The 13,954-nt window shown below is 55.4% G+C and overlaps 3 protein-coding genes across 12 annotated transcripts in view; 1 reads left to right on the top strand and 2 right to left on the bottom strand.

The window, feature by feature from the left end:
* Zfyve21 (zinc finger FYVE-type containing 21) overlaps positions 1–3,480 on the bottom strand; it is a 16,088-nt gene extending 12,608 nt beyond the window's left edge. For 3 of the 4 annotated variants that reach the window (XM_021179536.1, XM_021179537.1, XM_029484501.1), the window contains exon 1: positions 3,279–3,472. In XM_021179536.1, coding sequence (XP_021035195.1) covers positions 3,279–3,416 — 138 coding nt within the window. In that variant the 5' untranslated portion in view covers positions 3,417–3,472. Of the gene's footprint in view, positions 1–3,278 lie in introns of all 4 variants that reach the window. The other variant, XM_021179538.1, reaches the window with a different exon arrangement.
* A 331-nt stretch (positions 3,481–3,811) lies between these two features.
* On the top strand, positions 3,812–13,072 carry Xrcc3 (X-ray repair cross complementing 3). Its single transcript, XM_021179642.2, has 8 exons — positions 3,812–3,832; positions 5,374–5,507; positions 6,560–6,697; positions 7,600–7,812; positions 9,557–9,711; positions 12,381–12,593; positions 12,717–12,763; positions 12,844–13,072. Exons 2-8 carry the CDS (start codon positions 5,453–5,455, stop codon positions 13,070–13,072), a joined length of 1,050 nt encoding a protein of 349 aa, XP_021035301.1. The 5' UTR covers positions 3,812–3,832; positions 5,374–5,452.
* Positions 10,786–13,954, bottom strand: part of Klc1 (kinesin light chain 1) — a 48,012-nt gene continuing 44,843 nt past the window's right edge. For 5 of the 7 annotated variants that reach the window (XM_021179631.2, XM_021179639.2, XM_029484484.1 and 2 more), the window contains 2 exons: positions 11,474–11,540; positions 10,786–11,238 (listed from right to left, as the gene is read on the bottom strand). In XM_021179631.2, coding sequence (XP_021035290.1) covers positions 11,236–11,238; positions 11,474–11,540 — 70 coding nt within the window. In that variant the 3' untranslated portion in view covers positions 10,786–11,235. The remainder of the gene's footprint in view (positions 11,239–11,473; positions 11,541–13,954) is intronic. The other 2 variants (XM_021179634.2, XM_029484486.1) reach the window with 2 other exon arrangements.

Genomic DNA, 13,954 nt, shown 5'->3' with positions numbered 1-13,954 from the left:
AACTCACTTTGTAGACCAGGCTGGCCTCGAACTCAGAAATCCGCCTGCCTCTGCCTCCCGAGTGCTGGGATTAAAGGCGTGCGCCACCACGCCCGGCTGATAATTTTTTTTAAAAACAACTTTTTTTAAAAAGAAAAACGGGGTTCTGGGAGATGGCTCAGTTGGTAAATTACTTGCCAGACCAGCATGAGGACCTGAGTTCAAATCTCCAGCTCTCAGATAAAAAGCCAGCCACAGCCATATGCACCTAGCCAGGTGGCAAAAAGCAGGTCCCTGGAGCTCACTGGCCAGTCAGGCCGGCCAATGGGTGAGCTCCAGACTCAGTGAGAGGCCCTGCCGGGAAGAGACAAGACAGCGAGTGACTGAAGGAGACAACCTAAAGGCTGGCCTCTCCTCACACAAGCACACACACCCCAACAGCGACTATTTATTAATTATTAACAGGTTCTCAAGCCCAGTCTGGGAGCTAACGAGGCGACTCAGCAGTTAAGAGCACGTCCTGCTCTTGCAGAGGATATGGGTTCGGGACCCAGCAGGCCCACAATGGCTCACAGCTCTAGGGAACCCAACACCCTCTGCTGACCTCTGCAGGCACCAAGCATGCATGTGTACACCGGCAAACATTCAGGGGAAACAGTCATATACATTAAAAAAGAAAAAAGTTCAAAGGAGAAGAGAAAGCACACGCGCGCGCGCACACACATACATACAAACACACACACACACACAGAGGAGATGAGGAAGGAAGCTGCAGGCTCAGGAGAGGTGAAAGGGCAGCTCCACCTCAGGGCCTGCTATCAGGTCTGCACTTTACAACTGTGAAAACTACAGCCTGGCACTGGATCCGGAACTTCATCCCGACTCTTACAGCGCTGTGGGAGGGAAGCCTCCCACAGGGCGATGGTTCCAGAGCTAGAACACACAAGGAGGCTCCTGCAGCCGTGGGAGGAGCACAAGGCGAATCAATCGTCACACTTGTGGAATCCCAGCCTTTCCCAGTCAGACCAATCGCCCTTCCCCCAGGAACAACCAAGATCACAAGCAGCACCCCAACTCCGGGCTTCAGCACCAGGCCAGGCTTGGCAGGCGCAGCACACCCCATTCTTTTCCCCATAAAGCACTTGCTGAACTGGGTTCTCAGGCTGCAAGGGGAGCTGAAGCCTGATTCCTGACTGGACTGTAGAGTGCCCATCCCCCTCCCTCCATCAGGCCCTGGGCTCCACCCTCCCTACTGTGGGACTTTGCCACCTATGCTTGTCCAAGCATCTCTCAGTCATGGTCACCCCTGCAAAGCCAAGCCTGAGACACTCACAGAGTCGGCGGGCGCCCTTCTCCTCGGCACTCTAGTCAGAGCAACCTCTCCTCCCTGCTCTGCACAGACATGGAGTTCTGTCAAGCTATCCAGACTTATGGGGGTGTACCACAAACACTGTAAATTTTAAAGTTTTACATAAAGATTTCATCAGGGGTCAATGGGGGACACGTCTACCTTAAAGGCCCCCTGTAGAGCAGGAGGAATGTTGAGATAGCTCCTCTAGAGCCCCGGCCTAAGACAGTGAACACTTTTCCCACTCGGCTTCTCACCCCACTGGCCTCCTCCACCTGCCCCAAATGTGCCCCTTATTCCAATCTAGGCATTATTGGCCTTTCCTGGAAACAGTTATGTCTGACCAGTTCTAAACTCATTCACAAGCAATTTATTCCGCTGAGCCACCTCCCCAACACCCACTCCGTGTTTTATTTTTGAGCCAGCGGTGTAGCCAGCCCAGGCTGGTCATAACTCTCTACTATAAACTCTTAGCCTTCCAGGGGCTAGAGTCCAGACTGTATTCCAACATACACACACACACACACACACACACACACACACCCTTTTTTTTGTCTTTTTAAGACAGGGTCTCACTGTATAGCCCTGGCTGGCCTGGAACTCACTTCCCTGAACTCAGACACCTACCTACACCACGAATGATCATGCTGGCCCATTCCTAAGCCCACACCCACTTCAGGGACGCTAAGTGCACTCGAGGCTTGTGCTCAGTTATCTTTGCACCCAAGAGGAACTATGTGCTCAGACGCTTAAGTACAGGGGTAAAGTGCACAACCAGGAGGACAGGGACGGCTCAGTGACACACCTGGTATAGCCAGGGGCTCTGAGTACGAGATGAACCTTCTCCTTCAGGGCTCTCAGGAACTTCAGAGTTTGGGGGGAGGTGCAGAGCAACAGCAGCCAGGCTACAAGCTTCTGGCCGCTTGTAGCGGTGGCTTCTGGGTGGCTCTCCAGTCCCCGATGCCCACTGTTTTGAGAACACTGGACCTCACTCTAAGAAGCCGCTGGCCTCGGCCACCTGTGGATGAGCTCCCAAGGGGAAAGAAGAGCAGCTGATCAGAATTCCAAGCAGGGACTCTAACTTAAAAAATTTGGGAGGAGGCCAGGTGTGGTGAAGCACATCTTTAACTCAAGAGGCTGACGGGGGTGGAGTTCGAGGACAACATAGCAGCGGTGTGTGGTAGCGCATGCCTAGCACTCTGAAGGCAGATGAAGGCAGATCTTATGAGTGCTAGGCCAAGGACGGGGAGGTGGGAGGGGGAGAGGGGAGGAAGGGAAGGAGAAAGAGAAACGGAAGGAGGGAGAGAAACAGAAACATGGACGAATTTACACGAGCCATTAAGATAGCTCACCAAGTAAAGGCACGTGCCGCCACACCTGAGACCTGAATTCCGTCCCTGGGACCCAGATGGTTTAAGAAAACGCTCTACAAATTATCCTCTGATCTACACACCAGCGCTGTGACACTGGGGACAAAGGCACATACACACATGAATATATGAAGAAAAGTTGTTTCAAAGTTTATCAAAGTCGCCAGTACTTTCGTTGGTGTCTTTTAAAGATATTTAATTTGCTTTGAAATAAAATCGCATGGAATGCGTGAATTGCTCCCATTTTCTCCCAAGTGGCCGAGCTTTGCAGAGTTTATAACTCCGAAGACTGCAGACCCCTTGGCACCGTTCCTCCGTGGGCAGGTGGAGGCGGACTCCCTCACCCTCGCCCCACGGACACACTCCAGCCCCAAACTCGCGCACGGAGCCGCTCCACCGCTCCCCCTCGGGCCTCCCCGGCGCTCCGCACCGCGCAGCCAATGACCGCCAAGGAATGGAAAACGCCCCACAGCGCAGAAGGGACAGCGGGAACGCCCGGAGGGGAGCCGCGGCCGAGCGTCCCTAGGACGGAGGCGGGAGACGCCCCGGCTTCGGTTGGGGACCCGGGGGCTAGGACGCACCTCCTTGTCCGGGACCCACTGCGGCTCCTCCAAGCCGAAAGGGCTTCCGAAGGCGCGGTGCTCCGGCACCATGCGCAGGCCACTTGGCGAGCGCACAAGCTTCTTGGCGTCGCGACGCGCGGCCACCCCCGAGGACATGTCTCCGCCTGAGCCCCTCACGCCACCGCCCGCGCTAAGCCCACACAGGGCGCCACCCCGCCCCTCCCGCAGACACGATGACAGCTCCAAAGCCCAATCCGCAGCCAGAGCTCGTAATATGAACCAATCGGAGAGTAGTATCCGCCCCAGAGTCGCCCTTCTCCAATCCGCGCAAGGCTCCCGCCCCTACGGCTGGCCACCAATCGGCGGTGAAGACCGGAGGGGCACCCTCCCCCCATCTAGGGAGAGTGTGACTTCGGATTGGCCAATTAGTCAGCCACGTAGCCGCCTCTTCGTTTCTTCTGGGTGGAGCAGACTCGGAATCGGGCCTCTCATTGGAAGAGAAGATTGAGATGGGCGGGGCTTCAGGAGCGGGCGGAGCGCGCGGGAGACTTGCGGGGACGCAGATCCGGGAGGTGAGTTAGTTGATCGCGAGTGGCCGAACATGGGGTGGCAGGAGAGGACAGAGGACACCGTGGGTTTCGAGCACCCCAGGTCCGGGCTCAAGAACGAGCTTCCCCAGCGGGGCACCTCCTCAAGCCCGTAGCGGAGTTTGGAGGAATCGAACTGAGCGCGGGACCTGCTTTCGGCACCAGAGTCCCAGGCCAGCCACAGCGTGACCACTCGCTGCAGATTTGATCTGTGACTTTTGTTTTTCTTGTGGTGTTCGTAAGGACGAGTCACATTGTGCGTGTAGCCTAGGCTGGCCTTGGATTCAGCAGCAGTCCTGCCTCAGCCTTCCTCGCACTGATACAGGTGTGAGCCACCGCGCGCGCCACACCCTCTAGCTTCTTTGGGTAATTGGCCAGATCAGCTACCCAGGAGCTTTGCTCTCTCTCCGACACAATTGGACACAACTCTAGCCTACTTCTCCGGAAGGCCGGCGGCCAAGTGGAGCATGGAGCTCTGTGCTTTTGTCTGAGACGCGGGTTCTCAGTGTTGAAGTAGAAGTTGCTCAGTGGCACTCTGTAAAGCAAGGTTAGCTGCCTCGAGGCCTTGGCATTTGCGGGTGCACGGATAGAACCCGCCCCTGACTATGTCCTCTGTCCAGTCTCCACCAAGCCCTGTGATTGCTCTGGACGCTGTAGCTGATGGCTTGGGGGACCTTTGAGTTCTGGTGCCAGAGCTTTGTGTCTGGAAGCATGTTGTCCAGCCAGCTTCCCTCCTGCCCTGTGTGGTGTGGTGTATGTACATACGCGTATGTCCGTTTACATCTGTACTGATGTGTGTGTGGAAGGCAGATGTCTGACATATAGTCCTCCATCACTTGCTCTACGAACCCAAAGTCCACAGATTCAGCTTGTCGGCCTGCTCTGAGGAACTTGTCTCTGCCTTCTGAGCAAGCCCTGGGATTACTGGCAGCTCACCAAACCTGCCCAGCACCAGATCTCACGTCCTCAGCCTCCTCAAACTTGGCTCCTGAGCCACTCCACCCCATCCTTAGTGCTTCTTGGCACTGCCATTTGAACCCATTGCAGTGTACTGTAGGACACGTCTTTCCTCACACTGGCCTGGTGCTGTCCCCAGCGGGCCCCTTTCTGGGCGGCTTTCTCTGTGCTTTCTGGTGCGGTGGAGCTGCCTCTTCTGTTGTTCTCTGACCAGGTTCAATTTCTCCCATAATCCTTCAAAATCCCAAACTCACAAAAAGCTGGGGAATGCTGAGCGAGACCCCTCTATGCCCCAGGAAGTTAAAGGGGAGCAGCAAGGGGCAGCTAGCTTGCTTTTCCCCATCACAGCACTGACACCTTCAGGATGTTGGCGACGGCTGAATTAGTTCTGTGCCAACATCTGGAGTGAGCCTAGGCTTCCAGACTGCCTAGTCCTCCTCAGGGTTGACGGTGCACACAGGAGCATTGTCCTTGGCTCTCATGGACAGGGAGACACCTGACCTTGGCGCTCAGTGGGACACCTAACCACACTTTTGCTTCAAACTTCCCTGTGTGTCACCTTCCCACAGGAAATCTGAGTTGGTGTGTGTCACCATCCATCGCTGTGTGCCTGTCAGCTCTGCGTGCTCCTGGTGAGACCACTGAGGAATGGACTTGGATCAGCTGGACCTAAATCCCCGAATTACTGCTGCAATTAAGAAGGGTATGTGTGTGCTGAGCAGGGCACACAGGCACTGTGGGCAAAACAAGCTGCAGTCTGTGCACCACCCACGCCTAGTGGCTTCTCTCCTTTTCCAAGCGGGGTTGGTTGGTCTCGCAAGGGGCACCTTTGGCACCTGAGTTCCCAGAGGGCTGTGGCTGCAGAGGGCGAGCTGCTCAGCCCTCATGTTCCTGGCAGCTCTTTCTGCCTCTGTGTGAACTAGTTTGATATATCTGCAATGTATTATTTTTCTTTCTTTTTAATTGCAACAGGGTCTCACTGTGTAGCCCTGGCTGGCCTGGAATTCACTGTGTAGACCAGCCTGGCCTTGAACTCACAGAGCTCCTCCTGCCTCCATCTCCCAGTGCTGGGAGCAATAATTTCTTTTGCTAACTGGTTTGAAAGTAAAAAGTAAATGCAAGCCCAGAACAGAACTGGTTTCCTCCTTAAGCAGCAAGCAGCAGGCCTTGGTCATTACTGTGTGCCACCCATTGCTTCCTGCCCGGCCTGGCCTGCTTGCATCCTGGCTCTGTCCGCCTCTTTGCCTACCCTGGCCTGGCTTGGGGACTCAGAGTTGATTCTCCCTTGGCCCTCTCTCTGTTTGCCACTGTCAGTGAACTCCAGAGCTTTGTGCGTGGTCAAAAGGCACTCTCTCATGTCACACCCCCAACTCTACATTCATGCTTTTTTGTTTTTAAAATACATGGTCTTGCTGGCCTTGAATCCTGGGTGCAAGCGGCCCTCCTGGCTCAGCCTTCCAAGTAGTTGGGACTGTGAACAAAGGGTGGGACAGGGCGACAGTCACATCTTCATAGCACTCAGGATTCACTCTCTGGCTCCTACTGCTGCTGACAAGAGAGTTAGGCCCAGTTACGAGGGTGCAGCAGTGCCAGCAGGACCCTCCCTCCCTTCCCTCTCCACCCACTAGTCACATTCCCCAAGATTTTGTGGGTGAATCCAGAATTGGTGTCCCAGATCTGGAGGCCCAGCTCCATCCCCACCTCTCACTCTGACTGAGTGCCCTGACTCCCCGTGGTCTATCCCTGTGACTTCAGGCAGACTGAAGTCAGTGAAGGAGATTCTGTGCTACTCCGGACCAGACTTGCAGCGGCTCACCAGCCTGCCCAGCCACGATGTGCAGTGCCTGCTGAGAGCTGCCTCTCTACACCTTCGGGGAAGCCGTGTCCTTACAGGTGAGCACCTGGGCTGGGGTGCTTGGAGCGCAGGCCTGGGTAGACTTGTGGGGAACGATTTCACAGCACACGAGGAACCTAGGATAGGTAGCCCAAGTGACTTGTCCAGAGCCCACAAAGAAGGCCCACATAGCAGAACAGTAGGGTCTCATGGCTTCAGCTTCTCTACAGAGTCCTCCTGGAGTACCTGCCCTCGAAGGAGACCCTCACAGTAAAGGACAAAGTTAGGTCCCCGTGGTGTGGTATGGTGGCAGCAGCTGTGAGAGGTCCTGACACTCAGAACATGGCTTCCACACGATGGCTTTAGCTCACTGGCATCTAAGCTGAGGCTCCAACTGCTCAGAACTGTCACCATCACTGTCACAGGCTGATGCTCATTTTCTCTTCATGCTGAGGAAAGCCTGCTTGCTACATTGCTACATTCAGGAACGTCAGTTTCCTTCTTCCTCCCCAACAGCCTCCCTCTCCCTGATGGAGCCTCTCTATGCAGTTCTGATTGTTCCGGCATTCTGTGTAGCTCAGGCTGGCCTCAAACTCACGGAGCTGCTTCTGCCTCCCAAGAGCTGGGATTAAATGTGTAGACCACTACACCTGAACAGCGTTCAGGTTTCTTCAGCAGCTTTGCCCACCAGGGAAGGGTGTGAGCCCACCTGGGAAATGTGACAGGGACAGACTCTTACATATGCATTGTACTCAGCTGCACAACCAGGCTGCCTAACTTAGCACTCTGCCTCTGTGTGTGTGTGTGTGTGTGTGTGTGTGTGTGTGGTGGCTTTGCCAGTCCTTCACCCATGTTGCATGTGCCAGCACTTCCTTGAAGGCCTCAGGATCACAGGCCCTAGCAGGCTGTGGGTGGGGCACGGGCTAGACCGCTAACACAGCCTGACCCATGCTCCCTGCAGCACTGCATCTGTTCCAGCAGAAGGAGAGCTTCCCTGAGCAGCATCAACGCCTGAGCTTAGGCTGCCCTGTCCTGGATCAGTTCCTGGGTGGAGGCCTGCCCCTGGAGGGCATCACTGGCCTGGCTGGCCGCAGCTCAGCAGGAAAGACCCAGCTGGCACTACAGCTCTGCCTGGCTGTGCAGTTCCCACGACAATATGGAGGCCTAGAGGCCGGTAAGTGGCTCCCCTTCCTGAAGGGAGGGGAGGCAGGATCTGAGGCAGGTAGAGCTGATCCCTGGCCTGCTCTGAGAGCTGCTTTCCTCTCTGGGAGCCAGTGGCTATCTCTTGAGTGGTTTCTCCTGATTGTCTTTCTTCTTCCAGAAGAGTGAGTGAGCTGTGCTAGGCTGGCAGGGGGAAGCAGGGGGTACCAGCTGGGCCTACAGTTACCACACACCCCTGCACCCAGACTCACAGAACCAGACAGGTAGGGCAGAGAGCACAAGGCCTTTCCCTTCTGGTCAGGGCCAGTAGTCTGAGCAGCATGTGGATGGTTTTGGTACTGGGAGACTCTGCCTGGGCCCTCTAAGGGCTGATGGTCATAGCTGCAAAACAAGCCATGGCTGAGCCAGGCGTGGTGGCCCAAGCCTTTAATCCCAGTGCTCAGGGGGCAGAGGCAAGCAGACTCTGAGTTCGAGGTCAGCCTGATCTACAAAGCAAGTCCAGGACAGCCAGGGCTCTATTACACAGAGAAACCCTGTCTCAGAACACAAAACAAAATAAGCTATAGTCTCCACCATTTAAGCCTTGGGTCCTGTGTGTCCTGTGCCCAAGACAGGAAGGAAGCAGGTCCGAGGAGTCCTAGGCTTCACCCAGCTCTGCAGCAGCTGGGGTTTCCCCACAACACCACTTCAGGTTGATACTGTCACAAAAGCAATGTCCAAAGGCGCCAGTTTCCCTCGTTCACATTGACACTGCCTGGTACAACAGCTGCTCCTGGTAGGAAAGGCAGTGCCAATGTTCCCAGCATTCCAGAGGTCTGTAGTGATGTGCTGTTATCCGCCAACGAGCCTTCTGTCAGGTCATCCCCCGGAAGACCCAGCCTTTGCCTAGAGGCTTCCATGCCAGTCATAGGCGCACACCTGTAACCCCAGCCCTCAGGACGCAGGTGCAGGAAGATCAATGCAGGCTGGAGGCCAGGCTGGCTCCACATGTGTCTGGCCTGGGATGTGAGGACCCTATTTGAGCAGAAAGTTTTAAATCCTTATATTAAGTGCAGAGTATTGTCGGCTCTGTCCCCCCTTTGTGGACGATTGCTTTAACTGAGACCTTTGAGACAGCCAGTGCTTATCTTATGAAGCACGTCTCCTTACTCTGTGGTTTGGCGTCTTTGGCAAGATCTTTTCTCCTTGGAGGCCTAGAACTAATGGTGTAGGTTCCAGCAGTCGCAGGTGAGGCACCTGCCACCCACACACGGCTCCCCGATCGCTGTCCAGCTCATTCGGCGGCAGGATCAGAGCGGCCTTTGGCCCCAAAGCGTATGACACAAGGACTGTTTATGTCCCGGGTATCTCAGGTGCCTGTTCAGCCGCTCTTGCACTTACCACAATGGCACCAGCATCATCAAGTAGACGCACAGAGAGAGGTGGGAGCCTGTGAGGAACATGTCTCAAAGTCCCTCAACCCTGGTGATCCACCCTCTGTCCTGCCCAGCCCAGTGAGGAACTAGAGAGCAGGCATGAGATAGCAGGGTATTCAGGAGCATAGATGTGGGTACTCAGGTGTCAGGACAGGGCTAGCCTGTGTTCCTAAGGAGCCAGCACAGCAGCCACAGGTAGGATACCCAGGTCTAACCTGCTGCCCTCCTGGGGAAAAACTTATTAAGGGACAGAAGCAGACAGGCAGGCATGAGACTCCATTTGGTGTGTGCAGCCACTTGTCCGTTTCCGTTCCCTCACACACTGGGCACTCTGGCTTCCAGGGGCTGTCTACATCTGCACAGAAGATGCCTTCCCCAGCAAGCGGCTGTGGCAGCTCATTGCGCAGCAGCCTCGGCTGCGGACAGACGTGCCTGAGGAGCTGATCGAGAAGACCAGGTTCAGCAACCACATCTTCATTGAGCATGCGGCCGACGTGGTGAGTGCTGCTTGTGCTCACAGATGGCCCAGCGACTCACCAGGGTCACCTGTGCAGAGACAGGTGCCAGACTCAGCTCAGGGTAAAGTCAAGAAGAGGAAGTGTCAGACTCCCATGGAGTGAAGGTCATGGAGGTGTTTTTTCTAAACACACAGCAGGAAGCCTGCCTGCTGTCCCTGCGGTACCTGCGGGCCAGGCATTTGGGGATTCTGGGTTGATGAAAACACTCTCCAACGTGGGGATTTAATGCAAAAACTGGTCAAACTGGGTGTAATATCGTACACCTTTGATCTCAGCCCTTGGGAGGGAAGGACAGGAGAAATCTTAGTCTGAGGCCAGCCGGGTCTACACAGTGAGACCCTACACAGTGAGACCCTAGCTCAACAACAGAAACCTCACTAGTCAGCTTCTTGGGTTGTTTGTTTGTTTGTTTGTTTGAGACAGGGTTTCTCTGTGTAGCCCTGGCTGTCCTGGAACTCACTTTGTAAACCAGGCTGGCCTCGAACTCAGAAATCTGCCTGCCTCTGCCTCCCGAGTGCTGGGATTAAAGGCGTGCGCCACCACACCCAGCTAGTCAGGTTCTTGCATAATCTGCCTGTTCATCCTATCTGTGAACCAACATTATTCCTTACCTGAAACACAGACCTAATCAATCAACCCAGGAGAAAGGTAGGGAAGGGAGGCCATAGACTACAGCAAAGGTGTGCCCTAGGTGGGGATGCAGAGAACTGACAAGCCACCTCTGGCTGCTGTTCTCTGTGGACGCTGCCTGGGTCTGGGGCTTACCTGCTGCCGTTCTAGCAGCAGGAAGCAGGGCCAAGCCCAGGACAGCTGGTCAGTGCAGAAAGGCTCTCTGCTGCAGGGATGGGTGAAAATGGGGGTCATTCCAAGTTTGGAGAAGGGGATAACCCAGTTCCCCAAATATAAATGGCAGGAGCCCCCTCAGTATGCCCATCTGGGCCATCACATGGCTAGGCCGAGAGTTAAGAGCTCTGAGAGGACCACAGGCTGGCTCAGCTGACTCCAGTGTCCTCTGACCTCCATGCACTCACCATGGCACACACTCACTCACATGCATGATAATAAAAAAAATTAATTTTAAAAAAATAATTATGAACAGGCTTTCATTCTGGTAGATGGTATGGCATATAAACTTTTAATTTTTTAAAAAAATGTACAATAAAAATACATTATCACACACGACACAGAACTAAACACATGAGAAGTGCCACAAAGAGGCCAGGCAAAAGCAGCAAGAGCCAGAGGTGTCCTGCCCGTAGGCCTCCCAGGAAGGGGACAGGACCAGGTCACCATCCTTGCTGACTGAGAGTGGCTCTCCAAGACCCTACTAGTGGTGTAGTTGTTAGTATACGCTCCACAGCACATGGGCAAGGGAACTAAGTTAGCACTGCGGGCTCCCAGCCGAGGGCCCTCCCAGCCCCACCCTGGCCTTCACAGGGCCAGCTCCGGAGCCGTGCTTAGCAGCAGCAGCAGCAGCATGGTGTCTAAAGAACCAGGCCCAGGTCACTGCAAGAGAAAACTGCAGGTCAGGTCACCACTGGGGGCAGCTCTACCTCCTGCCTTGGGGTCTGTCTGCCCAGCAATGGGAGAAGTCAGTGCCAGCCTCAAGGCCACAAGATGTGGACACAGAGCCCCTGCCCCCCTTGTGCATGAGAAGCAATATGGACCACACCTGGCCCCCTCCCTCTTCCTGTCATCCCCAAGGTGCCCAAGCCCTGGCTTGGGGGGTGCAGACACTCACGTTAGTGCTAGCGTCTTCTAGGCTGCTGCTGTCGTTTTCCACACCAAGAGGCTCTGCGGGGGATGCCCTAGAGAGAGGTACAGACTTAATTTCACTCCTGGCTGGATGCGGGAACTGACAGCTCCTCACAGCTGCCAGTGAGCTGGTAGAGGGCTATCTGCCTGGCCGGCCAAAACTGCCTGAAGACCCCGAACTCAGGGACAACATGAAGGCCCTGCCTGAAACTTCAAGCCTTATCACCACCCAATTGTAGCCACGTGACCCTCTGACAAAAGCCATCTCCCCTCCCCGTATAATCCTACCCTGTCACCTAGGCCACTTAAACACATCTTAAGTCACCCAACTTCAGTGCCAAACAGAACACAGTAGTCCCAAGAAAGCCTAGGGCTCCTGGAGTGGGTGGCAGGGGAGATGATCCTGGTGCCATCCCTTCTCTGTCCCCACTAGCATCTTCTCCAGGGCGCAGCTGATGTGGATGGGGCAGGGTCCCAGCTCCTTTAGGAGTGGGTGGTACCTGATGTGTGCAGAGCAGACTCCCAGACCACTACTCCATCCTACCACAGCAGGTCTGGCCTGCCCCATCAGCACAAAGACTTGGAAGGCACCTACCTCCCATACACACACACACACACACACACACACACACACACCCTACTCAAGTGAGACCAAGCAGAACTGCTCTCTAGACTACAGCGTAGTGAGGTGATCATGTCAGCCGTGGAGCTGTAGCTGGGTTGGGTGACCTCAGTAGCTGCAGTGGACAACCTGCACGGGACTCAGGGTGCAGGTCCAGGTATGAGCCTCTGCCCCAGGAGGCCAGGAGGCAGCCAATAAGTGTCAAAAAGCTACAGTCGGGGAGTTCTGACCATGCAGAGGCCAGCGGTGGGCGTGATATGTGTCCCCACAGGACACCTTGTTGGAGTGTGTGAGTAAGAAGGTCCCCATCCTGCTGTCGAGGGGCATGGCCCGCCTGGTGGTGGTTGACTCCATTGCAGCCCCATTTCGTTGTGAGTTCCACCTTCAGGCCTCGGCCGTCAGGGCGAAGCTCCTGCTCTCGCTGGGGGCCACACTGCGAAGACTGAGCAGCACCTTCCGGAGCCCAGTGCTGTGCATCAACCAGGTGGGTGCAGCTGGCGCTAGCTGGGAAGGAGGGGCTGCCCTTGACCATGGGGAAAGCAAGTGGCTGGGTAGAAGGGGGGCAGCTGAGGTGGCTGTGTCACTAACCCTCACTTGCTTTTTCCAGGTGACAGAAATGGCGGAGGACCAGCAGTCTGTGTCCAGGTCACTGGGGTGAGTGTGGGCACCTCAGCATGGCGGACATGGGGGGTAGGGTGGGCTGTACAAGCACCAACACCCATTTTGTGTCTCAGGGCTTCGGAGGAGCGCCTCTCTCCAGCCCTTGGCATCACCTGGGCTAACCAGCTCCTGATGCGACTGATGGTTGACCGCACCCATGAGGACGATGTTACCACAGGCTTGCCCAGAAGCCCAGTTCGGACTCTCCGAGTGCTCTTCGCGCCCCACCTACCCCTCTCCGAGTGCTGCTACACAGTCAGTGGGGAAGGCATTAGGGGGATGCCAGGAACAGAGTCCTACTAACAGTGAGACCAGTGGGTCAGCCTGAGCAGGTCCCAAGAAACCCTGATTCTGATGACTCTTTCCAACAACCTGTCAGTCAGTGGCACCTGCTGAACAGGCACCCAGTGACGGTTGGTCTGTCAGTATCTGCTTTCTCCTCCCTGGGGTTCACCTACCCATTAGAGGATGACCGAGCAGCAGGAGCTCTGGCAGCCTGGAGGGCGTCTCTGTAGGACCCCAGAATGACAAGACTCAGCTCTTCTCTGTTCTGCTTTCTGCCTGGGACTCAGCAGCTTGGTGGGGCCTACCCTCCTGCAGGATGGTCTTAACTCCCCCCAACCCACTATACACACACACACACACACACACACACACACGCAGTAACATCCACCACTCAGGCCAAGCATGGCTTGCAGTGAGGCACTCCCCCACTGGGCTCCTCCCCACACATATACACCATTTCAGGGCAGAGTGGAGAAAACTGTCTGAGGAAGAGAGATGGGCCAGGCCCAACCCAGCTGCCTAGGCTAAGTGGCTTTGGGCAACTTATGAAAGGGACACCCGGAAACAGGTGTGTGCGCTCACTGAGGCCTGGCTGGTGTGCCTGGCAACTCTGGCTGGGCAGTGCATCCAGGCTGGAAGGCACCACAGAGCACCCAACAGGACTGTGTGCACACTCAGCCAGCAGACAGGCCTCCTGTTAACATGTGCTCTGGACTCAGAATCAACACCTTATGGACTTGAGTGTCAACAGTAAGCAATGGGTGTGGCCTCTGAAGACAGGGCTGTGGTGTTGACGCACAGGTAGCACAGGCTCCCACCAGCAAGTGTGCCAAGTGGACCCTCACCAAGGAGTCCTGTTGCTCCAGTAGTGTCTGACTCCTCAAACCAGGACATAACACT

Source organism: Mus caroli, chromosome 12 (assembly GCF_900094665.2).
Source record: "Mus caroli chromosome 12, CAROLI_EIJ_v1.1, whole genome shotgun sequence".
NCBI classification, from domain to species: domain Eukaryota; kingdom Metazoa; phylum Chordata; class Mammalia; order Rodentia; family Muridae; genus Mus; species Mus caroli.
This window is presented reverse-complemented; position numbering and strand designations above follow the sequence as displayed.